Source organism: Lipophrys pholis (assembly GCF_963383615.2).
Source record: "Lipophrys pholis genome assembly, chromosome: 10".
NCBI lineage: Eukaryota > Metazoa > Chordata > Actinopteri > Blenniiformes > Blenniidae > Lipophrys > Lipophrys pholis.
In genome coordinates this window covers 10,731,583-10,747,027 of record NC_137640.1, presented here as the reverse complement: position 1 = coordinate 10,747,027, position 15,445 = coordinate 10,731,583, and the positions used below count along the sequence as shown (strand labels likewise).

The 15,445-nt window shown below is 40.2% G+C and overlaps 1 protein-coding gene across 1 annotated transcript; it reads right to left on the bottom strand.

Annotated features, from left to right (window-relative positions):
• Nucleotides 1-7,425: 7,425 nt before the first annotated feature.
• fstl3 (follistatin-like 3 (secreted glycoprotein)) lies at nt 7,426-12,823 on the bottom strand. Its single transcript, XM_080472759.1, has 5 exons — nt 12,583-12,823; nt 11,909-12,094; nt 10,014-10,229; nt 9,692-9,919; nt 7,426-9,592 (listed from the first exon to the last, which is right to left on the bottom strand). Exons 1-5 carry the CDS (start codon nt 12,650-12,652, stop codon nt 9,540-9,542), a joined length of 753 nt encoding a protein of 250 aa, XP_080328885.1. The 5' UTR covers nt 12,653-12,823; the 3' UTR covers nt 7,426-9,539.
• Between the last annotated feature and the right edge of the window lie 2,622 nt (nt 12,824-15,445).

Genomic DNA, 15,445 nt, shown 5'->3' with positions numbered 1-15,445 from the left:
ATCTGACCTTCCAATGATATAAAGTGTAATGACCAGACGCATTGTTACACTAAAGAAATTATCAACTGAAGACTAATTATTTCTCACTCTTTGTGAGAAATTACAATTGTACAAAATAATCCCATTGTTCATGCCGTTTTATAGCATATATTCAGAGTAGAGACATCCTTCAATACAAGTTCAATTTAGAAATTTATTTTAATCCATCACATAAAACATTCTTGAAGGGTCATTGTTCACCATGATTTGGATGTTTTCCTGCTCCAACATACAATATACTTAATTATAATGAACATAATTCATCATCAAACTTTGGTGTAAGAATAAAAACAAGTCTGTTGTTACATTCATTACACCTTAGACATTTAAAGCCTGGACAAAAAAAGATTCTAATGAAAATCAAATAGAATAGAAAATAACTTTATGGCTTTATGGCAACTCACACTGCACTATTTAAATGAATAGGCCCTATTTAGTCAATTCAACCACAATAACCCAAACAATAAAACTATTCACCTGTGAAAGAAAGAAATTCTCAATTTGTCTTTATTCCAATTCCATACAGAAACCTTACAAAATATTGCCACATGGTGGAGCTTTTGTGCATCAATTGTTGACCTGCATCTCGCGGTGGGGCTGGTGCTTGCAGATAACATACACCCATGGTGGGGTTTCTGTCTTCTTTTCCTTTGACTTATTTATGCGATCTTACATACTGGGGGAAACCATCAATGTGTCATTGATTCGCTCACATCCAAATGAAACAATCCAAGGAGTTTAAATACTGCATGTAGCCAACATCTCTGTGCAAAACCACACTGTGTCTCCACTGAACCCATGTCTTTTCCCTGCAGGTTCACGAATCCACTTCTTTTCCCATGAAAGCCGGGGATGTGTTTTTGCAATTGGGCATCACATGTGATTTATGTTTCTGTTCCACTGGACTCCTGTCAAGCACTGTATGATCCCATCAGGCATATTTGAAGGGTTTAAATGTTTTGTAGCGTCTGCTTTCCAACCTCACATTTTGTCAGAGGGAGATTCCTATTTTGTCCTTGATTATATGACAGCATTTACTGGAATCGTTTTATCAAGTGTCAAACCTGCAACATAAAACAGTCAATCAGTAGCTGCTCACAGTGGAAGAACAGTCTGTTGTTTTACGTGGACACAGTGAAATTGTCATTGGCGTCTATCTTTTGACCCCGAAATGAGAGCGAATGTCTCAAAGATCATTTATAAGAGGTCTGCAAATTTGCTATTTTTTCCTATAACTTGTCTATTTATTCATTTTTCTTTCACTTTAATTAAGTAAAAATTATATATGTCTTTAAAAATGATCATTCAAAGTGCAGCTTGATGCCCATAAATCGGTCACACAAGTCCAGAGTCAACTATGTGCTTAACAAACCACATTGAAAGTAGGTAGGAGTTTCTGTCTGACTGCCCATCAGCCAATCACATCTTCGAAGCTCTCTGGCCTGATTATTACGTGAAAACATCCGATTTCATGCTTATGGTAACATAAACTAAGTTAGAACCAAGTTTATGGCTGTACCTTTTCGCATGTGAAATATGAATTAATTGAAATATGTATACTATTCAGACATTTTCCACAATTTGGTCATTAAATCAGAATTTCAGTGCAACAACAGCACAACTTTCAAGGTGGAGTACGAAACAACAGATTTGTCTTGTTCTAAAAAAAAAAAAAGACATTTCTGCAAAACCAGACTTACAATGTAATCGAGTTAGGTCCTAATGCGCTCTATAGCTTGGTGTTGTGTCTGATCTGGCCATGTGGGAGCAGGAACAGCACCACTGTCCCATGGACTGAGATTAGAGAGCGTCTGATAGCACTGAGGTTTGCTATGTCTGCCTGGTTGAGGTAAGCTATTGTCTCCCTCTATCCAGTGCGTCACAGGCATTGCAGGCGAAAGCTCATTGTAGCAATGCAATCTGGGGAGTGAGCGACTGTGGGTCAGAAAGAGGTCATGTGAGCAGCAGAAAACAACTTCGCCAGACTGAGAGGCCACATCATGTCATTCTTAATCAGCATTAAGGTGGATGTGGCGCACTATACGTAGGCTCTTTATGTTGCTATTAAACCCCATTAGACATGCGTAATAAACAAATATATTGCAGCTTTTCAGCTTTGATGGTCACGTAAAAATAAACACTAAAACTATGCTCCGGATAAAAACATATTCTAAACCATACGTGTATGTATTACCACAGGCAGACAATTCAGACATCCACACAGAGAATTTTTCTGAACTATTTTTAAAGTTAATTTGATTAACAGTCTAACTAGCTGTGAAGTATTGTAGAATGCAATGCTGTAAAAGACACTGCTGCTTTTGTCATTCCATAGGGTTTTTCCTGACACTACAGCCTGGATTGCCCCCAACGCTGTCCCTCTGGGCCCCCCGAATCACGCTCCCAAATGCACCCACGCACACCCGCACACACACGTATGCACGCACATTCAGCAATAACAGCCGCCTGCAGGAACTTCCTGGGCCTCTTAGTAATGCGTCACTTGTTTTAAGTCCCACCCATCGCGAACACTCTCTCTCCCTCCAGACGTACCCTGTCTGAGACCATGTGTCACAAGATCTGAGGGCATCTCACACACACACACACACACACACACACACACACACACACACACACACACACACCCACACACCCACACACCCACACACACACACACACGCACACGCACACGCACACTCAGAGACTTTCAAAGCTGTTGCTAGCAAAACAAACAGCACCACCATGAACATGTATGTCCTCATGTCATATCTGAGGCACAGCAGGCATGCTTTCTGTTTTGCTGTGTTTTTCCACTTTACCCAAGAACAAAATCTCCTGCAACAGAATCGGAACAGAAGTCTTTGGGATTACATCAGTGAGCAGCTAACGAAATATGGATGCTGAGAGAAACATATGTGCACAATTAAAAGACTTAGGTCCAACCATCTTTGCTTCACTGGAGTGTTTTGTGGTTACTCACTGCAGATGTTTCTCTGGAATTTGACTTTTTCTGTGGTAAATTGTACTTAAGATAACTGCTGCACCAGTTATAATAATAATAATAGAATTATTATTATTATTATTATTATTATTATTATTATTATTATTATTATTATTATTATTATTATTATTATTATTATTATTATTATTATTTCACTTCTCCTCTTTTACAGCCTCAACGTGCTCAAAACTTTGAGAATATTTGCACACACATTGGATGTGGTGAAAATGTTTATAGTCTATGGTCATTGCGAATTGGCTCCATAGCGCCCCCTACATTGTTTTCACATTTGTAGTATCTACTACAAACAAAACTTTTAACACATTTCAGCTACGTCCAAGAAATCTGGTAGACCTATGCAGCACATCGGGTTACACGAAAATGTCACTGACAGCCATACTCTAAACCCAACAAGAAGTCTGCCATTTTGAGTTATGAGTGAAACTATTGAAACACAGTCCTCCTAGGGGGTAAGGCCTAGAAACCTGAAATTTGGCCGGTATATACAATAGACCTTCCTGATGGAAATGTGACAGAATGTTAGACAAAATTCAAAGGGCGTGGCCATGGCGCTCCAATAACTATCTAATGGTTCGCCGTGAAGCAGGAAGTGATATGTAGCTTTGCTCGACGTGCTGCAATCTGCCTGAAACTTGACATGTGTCATCAAAGTGATGCCGGAACACATCCATATGCTACTGTCCATTCACAGTTATAACGCCACCTTGTGGTAGCAGGAATTTAAACCATTTTGACGCTTGGATGTATTATAGTTAGCCTGTTCCCCATATTTGGCTCAAATGTGGTGACATAGACGTCAACAGATTCAAAATGAGCCACAAAGAATATGGTGACTTCATCAAGATGTGTCGGAGAATTCCAGTATTTCGGCATGGAAATACAAGTGTTTATATTTCTGCTGCACGTGATCCAGTCGACCCCAAACTTCAAATGCTGGACACCAGGCACAGTCTGAAGACATCTACACTCAGAATTTTTGAAACAGTAATAGTGCCACCTATTAGTAAGAGGAAGTTTAAGGAATTATATTCTCACATGCCTTGACCACAACACACATCGGACATCAGGACTTACAGAAATATCCCCAACACCTATATTTTAATTTTCCTTATATGTTTCACTCCTTTGGTTTATCTTTTTGACTATGTCATTGCAACAGTGTGCTCTATAGGGATTTTGGTGTACTAGCGCTATGGTTAAATTTACTAATTGGGTCACAACATTCTATTCTAGTCTATTCTAGTCTATTCTTGTTGGATAATAATATTGTTACTCACACTTGGACAGTTTTCATGTTGCTAAACAGGGTTAAGGTTAAACAGGAGTTCGATGAAATAGAACATAGCTGACAGTCAACTCTGTAAGCAGGATCAAGAGACAGTGGCTCTGCAAATGTTTTAATTTACTACAAAACTAATGAGTACCAAACCTCCTGGAAATCTCCCAGATGTACAGCAACAGCTTCCCACAGGAAAAGATATATGCACATATATAATAATGTATATAATGATAGTAATGCCGTACTAATTTCATGCCAGTTACTCGCTTGCTAATACCTAAAATAATGGCGTTACAGTAACTTGTCACCATATATTATTTCCAACACCACTATGGATGAGAGGCAGATGTTGGAAAATAGTTTGTTTGGAGGTTGTGGAACAATCTCTGTGAGTAGACACCAAGTGGGTCTTGTGTCTTTACCTTCATGTGGTCCGGTAGGTGTTATCGCTGTTGAACTAAGCAACTCTGTTGATGAAGACTAGGTAAATGTAATAAAATCTGAGATATTTTTCCACTCTAAATTTGCACGGTGTACCCTATTGCATGATGGCAAAGAATGCTCAAGCAATTTTCCATCATAACCAACCGACTTTCCATGATAAACAAGCTGGTATTGGTCCAAGGCTCATTAAATAAAGCATTTTCTGTTGTAGGCGAGAGCCACCTGACGAGCTGATGTGAAGTTATGGTCATGCTCTGGTAGTGTTCCAAGCCTCAAACTGCACAATTGGACTCAATTTGAGTCCAGTTTGGGAGCTAAATGTGGCCCAATTATCACACTTCATTGACTTTTAATTTTTAGATATGTGCCTCAATATTCTAACACAAACTCTTTTTTTTTATACCACCTTGACAGTGTCAAGGCAGAGAGGCCATATTATCATACCCACATGTTCCCAGAGAATTTAAGGCGACATTGGCTTATAGTTTACAGAGCTCCATAGCAAAGTGAGTTCAGCACAGATAACAATCTGCTTTCTCCGTAGCTGTGTTTAACACTCTCAGGGAGCCATTCAGGACATTCTGTTGTGTACATTTCATGTCTTGTTGGGCCTAATACATATGGCCAAGACCACACACACAGCCTGTAGAGAAGCTGCCCCCGAAGGTCCTGAGTTGAAACTATTCACCAAGAATAATTGTACACAATTAGCCTTAACACAACTTCCTAACACTGCTGATTTGTTTTATGATATCACGATTCACAGAAACAATTCAATGATTTTCAGTTAGCTTGTCTGGACTTACGTGAACGCTTGCGAGAAGTGAACATTAAGTAAATAGACTTGTTAAGTCCTCATTATGATAGTTTATTTTGGTCCACTAATCTTCCAGCCATGCATCTTTGATACCTGTTTTATTTCAACTTGAGTTGAGGGGAGCTCAAGCCTATTCGAGATGCGAGGTACACCCGAGACAGAGAATTGATATATATACAATCGGACTTTCGGGCAACTTTGGGGCCAATGACAAATAAGCATGACACAGACACGCACAGATGAGAAAGAACAAGAAATAGTCATGTTGTTCAGGTTTAGAAATAATGGTGAAACCGATTTTAATCTATGAAGACAGTTTAGCCCAATGGTAGTTTATTTTTCCCAAACAGAATACACATTACCTCAGATAAATGCTTATAGTAGTAAAAACAATTTCCCAGAAAGCCATAAAACACCGTCTGTAAAAGTATAAACCGAGAGAATGTAGTGTGGGCTGTTGTGTCAGTATAATGATCAATTGTCAGAGGTAAAATATTGTTCACATGTGGAAAATTAAAAAGACTTGCTCTGTAACAAAGCCCACTATGGGAAATAATGTCTGAGGCAGAATTATTCTGATAGAGTGATGGATCTGATATCTATTAGTTTCAGATGTGGGATGAAGCTGTTTACAATCTAGTGGTGCGATCCAGAGAGTGGGTGGTCTCAGAAACCCTCTGCACTACTTGGTTTCATCACAACCTCATTTCAGTTCTACACGTTGGCTGTTAACTTACTGGAAGTAGTATGGTGAGTTGGAGGAAATGATACCATGTGGACGTCGTTGAGAAAAAAAGCTTGACATATCAGAGGAGGATGATTACGCGCTCGTGAAATGCAAGTGTGGGCGTCACATTAGTGGGCCATGTGTTTGCCTAGATATAAACAACTCAGGCAGAGGCCGTGATGTAACGTGTGTGACTGATCCCATGGTCATAACAGGTGAGTTACAACAGAAGAGAAGCATCTATAATCACACCAACACACACATACAAACAAATACCACTCAGTGGAAGTGAGGCTGACACCTCCTTGATGTACCACAAACCATAACATTTAAAAGACATAATACAATATGAAACAAAGTGGGCAGAAAATTCCGGAGGTCGCATAACAAAAATGTAATTAAAATATCTCTGAAATGGCTCACAGGTTTACTCTTTATGTCATCACAATCACCAGTATGATAGAAGCACTCAATATCCAGCATGAAGTAAGAAGAGGCCTATGTGGTAATGACAAACGTGATGTTCCTTTCTGGGGAAGATATCATAGTCATAATGACAACAGCAAATGGGGATTTTATTTCTTTTGAACAGCATGTGTCTATCGAGGTAATGCTTCAAAACTGCTGTCTCATTTTATTGTCCTCTCTGGTATTTTACTAGAACACTGCAGTTATTCAAATTCATACACGTTTATATATATATATATATATATATATGTGCGTGTGTGTGTGTGTGTGTGAGAGAGAGAGAGAAATTATTATGTGAGAATAATATATGATAACATTGAAGGTATGATATGTTCTATGTAACATACTATGTTGTGTCCACATGCATTAAGCCGTAGTTTCAATATTAGGCTTAATATAAGGTGACTGAATATGTTCAAGGGACTGAAGTCTGTTGGGCATTTTCAGTCCAGGGACAACCTCTAAGCCACACTGAGGTCATGTCTGCATGTCTGATGACAAAACCTGACCGGTATGTTTGTGTGGCGTGGCTGGACTCAACCTCTCTCTCTAGAAACTTTTTCCTATATATTACATACAACAACAAATATTAAGAGACAGTTTTTAAAACAGAACTTTTTTTTTTTTTTGTGTGTGTGGACCAAGCCACAGCCAGCCGGTGGCATTGTTGTTTGCCCAGTTCGAACTAACAAAACATCTAATTCCATTCCCAGTGTAATAAAAGGGTACTTGGACAGGAATATAAACATCTCCCTAAAGTTGAACCAGATGCTGCTGCATGGTGGAGCATAGGATTCGGAGGAGGGAGAGTTGGAGACAGAAAAACAAGGGAGGTACTTTACACAGGAAAGTGAGTCAGTACCCAGGCCTCAGCACATCGAGACATTCATTCCTCAGCTCCTTCGCCCGTCATCCCCCTGACCCTTCCTGCTTAATCCCAAACAGGGGGGACATCCCCGAAGAGACAAGGAAGAGAAAAGCTTCCCAGTCTGGATTTGATTCTGTGCCGACTTTTGCACGAGGGCTTGAGATGCATGTCAGAGAGGCAAACTCAGGCCCTGCACGCACAGGAAAGGAGGTCTAACCACTGTATGTATAAACTGGCAGCATCCTGCAGCTGCTGGAGCCCGATCCACCACCCTGAACCCCAGTGGGAGAGGAAAGCAATCCAAATCCCTTTAGGGTGCAAGTATGTTCTTATTTGGCTCAGACTGACAATGACTATGCCACACTTAAGAAAATTATGAGATTCACGTCAAGCAGTCTCATCGCACTGCGAGCACTGTTGTTACAACTACAAATGAGACAATGAAGTGAGAAAATGTGAAACGGAAAATCAGTCATTTGCATTCTGTCTTTAATATGTCTTGAAATAAAGGAGACAATTTTGGACAAATATTAAACTTTATATTGCCTTGAACGTCAGTACAAAAATACAAAAATATGTTGATGCATTTATCATTCAATTTTCACAGTAGGTACACATGTAGGTACACATAAAACTGCTATATACAAAAGGATCGTTGCAATGTCCAGTAAAACAACATAAGGACTATCTAATGTAACCAGACAACTACCCAGGCTAAAAGATTAAAAGATTTAATTGGACCATTTTGGAATTAACCGTCCACATAAATATGAGGAGGTTTAAACAGCGTGACCAGCAGACCGACACAGTATGAACGCAGAACGATCAATTTAGTTCATTTGGCCCAAAGTTCAGTCAGATAAATGTGATCTGCCTTTAAATTCAGTGGCGGTAAGAACATTTGTTCGGTAAGTTTGGAGGGAAAAAACATCTCAATCAAATGAATGCAACAAACAGCATCATAACAAACTAGCATGACTTACAAAAATGCATTTATAAAACACAGCCAAGAATTCAACAGAGGAGGTATTGTGGAGAGCTTGGGGTTGTACCAACAGTCTTCTGGGGCTGCTACAAACAACCAAACTGTTAATTTTAGTGATCAGCGGGTGGCCAAGACTTATACCAGGATGCAGGGTAAACATGTCTGTGTCGGGGGTGGGCGGAGGGGAGGAAGCAAGACTATACAGGTTTGTTTAGACTGAACACTTTCCTCACCACCCAAACTAAAGCTAGGGCACATACAGTAAAACTGCAGTGGTAATGGTCTTGTTCAGTGGTGAATGGCAACCAGACTGTCAGACTACAAAAGCAGTATCAACTTTCCAAACAAATTAGCTTTAGTTGCCGTCAGCTTGAGGGGAAACGGTTTGTTTGTGGGGAATGAGGACTGTAGAAAGTTGTGAAATGCCAAAGCCAGTGGCCGCTTTTATACATAAACGAACAAACCAAAACAATAAATACATTTCGCATCAGCTTTTTCATGGCTATATGAATTTCTAACTGGGATTAAAAACATAAATAGAGTGCGATACGGTCTCCAATAAATAGTACTGGTATTCTATTTACAATATGCACACGTCTCCCAAAGAGCTCATGCGATGAAGCTGTATCTCAAGACAAAACCGATCATCTGTCTTGACTCTACTTCCCAAATTAACACACTTTTAACGTACGATGCTTTTTGAGGCAGTTACATGTGTGTGCAGTTTAATGTGTGTTCTCCAACACGATCAGATTACATTTTGTTTACATGGGGAAATGGGAGTGATTGTCAAAAAAGAAAAAGAAGAGGCCATCAAAGGGCTCTAGTGGTGTGAAGTGTTTTGGGATCCACTCAGATTCTGTAACAGCGCCATGGCAGGAACCGTCCGTCTAGACTGCGTTTTCTTCACTGCCTTTGAAATGGTGAGGTTTCCGAGGTGGATCTGCATGAAAAGAGAGTCAGTACTTAAATCATTCCAAACGAGAAGTGTCAGCGAAATGTAAAAGCAAAAAAATACGAAGCGATGTTTGTGGCGTCTTACTGTTGCAATGGCCGTAGTGGCGGACTCCTATGGAGCGGCCGAGGAAACAGGTGGCCCGGCGGAGGTGACAGGCGCTTGGGTAAGTGATGTTGTCATTGCCACAGATTTGCTGCTCAGATGGCATGGGTATCGGGCAAGGCACAGTGCGGCACATGACACAGTGAGCACTGTCGGTCTGGTCGGTCACACAGGTGTGAGTTCCGGGACACACCACATTGGAGCACGACTCTGCAGAAGACACAGCGCGGCAAAAATGGTTCGTTTTCCTCAGTGTCAAGCGCTTTAGCCATCGGCGAGGACAAACAAGATAATTCGTGCTTACTTTTGCACTCTCCCTGGTACATGACCTCCAGGTCGGGGTGTCCCATGCAGCGGGCCATCAGCAGCGCGCACTCATCCTTGTATGACTTCCCGTCGCTGCCGCACACAGCATGCTTCCGAGAAAGCTGAGAGCAGTCCGGAGAGCACACACACTGGGGCCTCCCCATCTTCATCTTGCACGTCTTCCCAGGACCACATTTGACTCCTTCACATGTGTCTACAAAAGCACAGTGAGTGATTTCATATGTGCCTGAGCACTTCAAAGTATCTGTGTAAAATCACTGTATCGAGAAGTCTGCGGAACGTCAGGTGATTCGCGGAAATTTGAATACAAAACAAGCATGAAATCTGGGATTTTTTTTCCCCAGACCATAACACAATTTCAACCTTGCACAATATTTACAATAATCACAACTCTTTATTGACCATTACACACAGAGGTGTCTCGCCTGGTGGAATGTGAGGCTGCTGTGTTTTCATAACAGATCTATGTGTATGGCTGCACACAGACGGGGCTGAGCGCCTGCAGAGGGATGGAGGGGCTTTGAGGGAGATGGAGTTCAAAAAGCTGTCAGAGAAGTTTAAAGGCTGAGAAATGAAGAAGCCCCGGGCTCTTCTGACACCCCATAATGTCAAAGTATATGAGGAACTGTAATTCTACACACTGCAGAGCAAACATTGGACAAGGCACACGGGCCTCTTCCCAGGACTTTTTGAGCTAACAGAGATTATAACTTTCGAAGTTCTGAGGACTTAAATAACAACAAGAAATTCCCTGCGCTTCAATATCCAGTTTTATTGCAGAGCTGAGTTTTGTTCTCTTTACTATCTCACTCACTCTTGGTTGAGTTCCATTTCTCTTTCGGTCTCTGGCTCAACACACTTCTGCTCTCTATCTCACAATGTTTATCCCACAAGCTATGGTCTGGTGATTATGTCAGAGTCTCTTTCTACATCAGACAGGTTTTTATTAATGCCACATTGATGACAGTGGTGTTGTCCTCCCACACAATTCCAAGTGATCAAGGTGGTGTTGCACATAATGATTCTCAGGCATTTGGGCATGTTTCATTCCAGTCTGCAGGAATGCAGTTTTGTTATTTTCCTTTTTTCTTTTTCTTTTTTTTTTTAACCAGGCTTTGGAAAAGCCAACGCATAGTCATAAAAGAATCAAAGCTAAAGTAACAACAATGAAATACGAATATACAATGTTGTAGTTTTTTATGACACAAAACAAGCTGCATTTGTGGTGTCTATTATTTAACTGAACACAACACTCATCTCACTTAGTTCATGAAAAAACACATGACTTAGCCAGGAAAAAAAAAAGGGTTGTGTCCCCCCCCCTCTCCCACTCAAAAAAATGCCAGTGGTTGTTTTTGTTTCATTGAAATTATTGTCATGAAAAAACCCTCCTCACTGATCACTTTGTGAACCTAAATGACCCTTACAGGGGTTCGGGCGGGGGGACTTTTCGGGACAGCAGTGCTTATATGTGTAATTCTTCTCCTCCACGTATGCAATTTGTTAGAAAACTGCATCAGGAACTCATTGTGTTGATATTGTGACTCACAAATGACGTGGATGAAATACATTTTCACTAACTCTGCACGAGATACAGGGAATAGTATGTTTAATGGAATAACCAATTTATCAATTCTAAACTATTGTCATAGTTTACAATAGATTTTTTTTTTTCTGTTTTACTTGTTTCTGTTTACCCCAAAACAACTTGGCATCCTGAGTCCAATTCAATGTATTTGTTACTTAAGCATATGCATTAAATGCCAATATAAATATGAGTATATACCCGTTTAGTAGAGCAATTATTCAGAACACTGTTGTGGCTTGTGTTGAAAGAAATCCTTAAGACTTTTCATTGTTTTTCTCGTTTACCTTTGCATGGTTTACAGGTGACGATCCCGAGAAAGCCCAGCAGGCTAACCTCATTCATGGGCAGGCTGGTGTTGGACCACGCTGTGTCTAGGCGGCCTCCAGCACAACATTCCTCTCGGGTCACTCCTCTCATCAGCACCATGTCACACCTTTGATCTTGACCTTGTTGCAGCCAGCACATCCCAGCTGGAGACAGTGCAAAAAAAAAAAAATACATGACAGCAGCATATATGTATATATTTTTAACAAATGCATACTAACATAGAAATACAAACTGTGCACGTCCTCCCTTTGAATGCTTTTCATTTGATGAAGCGAAATATTGTTTTTATGTTTATCAAATAGATTTTCAACACTTGTAATTTATCAATGGGTATGGACATCGAGCATTAACTGCATCCACATGTTGGTTCACAACATAAACAAAAGACTGATATAAAAATGCCATATTAATATTCATTCTGTGTCTTACAATTCCAAGGGCTACAGTAAGATAAAACACAATTTTTCACACACACACACACACACACACACACACACACACACACACACACACACACACACACACACACACACACACACACACACACACACACACACACACACACACACACACACACACACACACACACACACACAGAAAAAACTAAACAAAAGTTAAAATATCCACTCACCTTTGGCAGGATTCCTTTCAATCTGGTAAAAAATGAGAATTGCCCCAAAAATAGAAATCAAACGGCTCATTGTGTTCTCTTGATATCAAAACCTCTTTCCAAAAATATTGCCTAAGCAAATACCTTCAAGAAAAAGTGATGTTTCTGTGGAAATCCGAGCAGATCACTCTAACTTAGCTCTGCCTCAGTTCCCTCTCATGTGAATGAATGTGTTGTGGATAAGTGATGTCGTTCCCCCTCTGTATAAATATTTAGCCCAGATGGAATTATGCTGCTGGGATGGGCGATCCTCTCAGCCAGTAATAAGCCAGGGCAGGACACAGTTTGACTCTGACTCAATTTCCAGAGTCGGGAAATGATCCATGCCCTCCAGCGCCAGACTCTGGGCACTTATATGACCTCACATAACTTTTTCACACCTTTTAGACTAATGAAAGCCTAATTACATCTTAGAAGTTATATATATAGTTTTTTTTTTGAAAGAAACTTTAAATTAGGTGTGAGACAGCAAAGTTTTCTTTTGGGGATTATTTAATTACATAAATCGATTTAGTTTAAACTGTTTAAGTTTTTTTTTAGTTTTTTTTTTTATTGACTTGCATATTAGATATTTTGGTCGGGTTCCAGACAAATCCTTCTTTTTAATATAGAATAGCTTTGAGCTATGAAGGTTGCCGCCTTTTTGTCAATGAAGCTGAGTTGTTAGAAAAAGTCAGAAAGCAATGAAATTTAATATACATCAAAATTTTTCATTTATCTAATCAAGTCATAATCTTTCAAAGTTACCCTTTATTTTCTTTCTTTGTGGTGTAAACGAAACAAAAGAGAAAGAACAAGCATGGATTTTTCCTCAAAGGTTTTCCGGTTCATATCACACAAATTTAAATGATTATCGTGTGCTCAAAATGATACGATCGACAGTATTGAATGCATGAAAATCCACTGCCTGTTTGTCAATAGTTGCAAGTGTTTTACTCAACAACTGTGGTTGGAATAACACCGAGCCGTGTGAAGACAACTATGAGTGAAGGTGGTTTGCCCTTAAGCAATCAAGTTCAATAAAGAAAACTATGTTGGTGCTCATCAAGATCGTTCATGTTTGCCCCGCCATGATTTGTCTATGATCGACTGCAGACAGCCACAGCCGACGGGACTGAAAACATTTAAAATTACCACGGATATATATATATATATATATATATATATATATATATATATATACAGTATCACTATTTATCTGTCGGGAGAGGCATGTTTTTTTTAACACCACCCAGACTCCACAGGACACACGACATATGAAGGGTGAAAAGAGGCAAAATTATCAGTGTGTTTGATCAGAACATCTGCACTGCTCTTCTCCTCCCCTGCACTCATTCACCCCTTGACACTGAGAGGTATGCACTAATGAAATAGCTATGCGGGTCTGTCTGTCTGTCGGCCTGTCAAGATGTTCCCCTTTCGTTCTGAGAGGGAATGAAGGTAGCATGTGCTGTAGTATCTGAGTCATTGTGAATGATCTTGGCTTCTTCGGCCGAGATCCCCAAGGGCAGTGAAGGAATGCTGCCTGACCTATGAGGGGAGGAAACTCAAAAAGAGTGCAGTGAGCGATGGCTGTGGGTGGCCTGCCTCTTTGCTGGGTCTCTGTAGATCTACTCAGCTCCTCATATGGTTTGGATCACCACTGCCAAGCCATACAAATGAATACAGCATGGCGGAGACTTTGGAGCACCCACAAACGCATGATATTCTTTCGGACACGGCTTACTGTGTCCCGTCTTTGAGGCATACTGGTCTTTTATTGATGGTGGGGTAGCATGAAATCGGAGAAGCCCCTTGTGGACTGTGTCTAATGTGAAAAACAGTGAGGGCATCTTTGAGAGGGCAGGTGTGGGGCTCACTGTCACACTGTATGAAGGACTGTAGACGCACAAAAAAGACTAAAAAAACTCCACTGCCATCTAGTGGATGTGCTGTTTTTTGTATGTATAAACATATGAAATCCTACAAGCATCGTTTGGCCATAGTTCAACTCCAAGCATCACCTTGAATGTTGTGTTCAGAATACAGATAGTCAATAAAAATGAGTCCAGCCATGTTTTTAAGCATAGGTTTCAAGTATACGTATTCCTTTAAAAAGGCAAATTGTATTTTACATTTCAGGGGAATTAATATTTAATTGGATCAATGGGACATCAGTATCGATTCTAACTAAAGAGGATGAAGCTGTGGAAAACATGAGCTCTCGCTCTTCATCTAATGGTGCATCTATCTATTTCCTGCCTTAATAACAATTGCCTTCAAGAAGGAAACACTGAATTTGTATTTGACCTTTGTTTTTATTACCCAAAGCTATGACCAGGAGTCTCTAGATATTTAGAAGTAATCCAGAATGAGACAGTAAAACCATGTTGAACAAATTCTGAATTTAATGTGCTCTACAGTTACAGATCTAAAGGGTACGCTATGGCTGTAGAATTATACATTGGTCAGCACGTTCACCTCACAGTAAGAAGATTGTCGATTAGGCATTCTGCTAGGAGTTTGCATCAGTCAGTTTCCCCTGCTACTCTAATTTCCTACAAATATGCACTTGATGTTAATTAGTGATTCTAAGTTAGTGTGACTGTTTGTCTCTATGTCTAGTGTGTACCCGTCTCCCCATAGCCAGCCAGGATTGGCTCCACCTGCCCCCCCCCCCCCCCCCCCCCCCCCCATGAGTGTGTGTGTGCGCGTGCGTGCGTGCGATAAAAACACAATTATTTTCAAGATTTTTTTTTATTCACTTACAATGAAAAAACTGAAATCTTCTTAGAGCAGGTAAGAAAAGTATATGTACGTGTTGTTTATTCAACATTACCAAGTG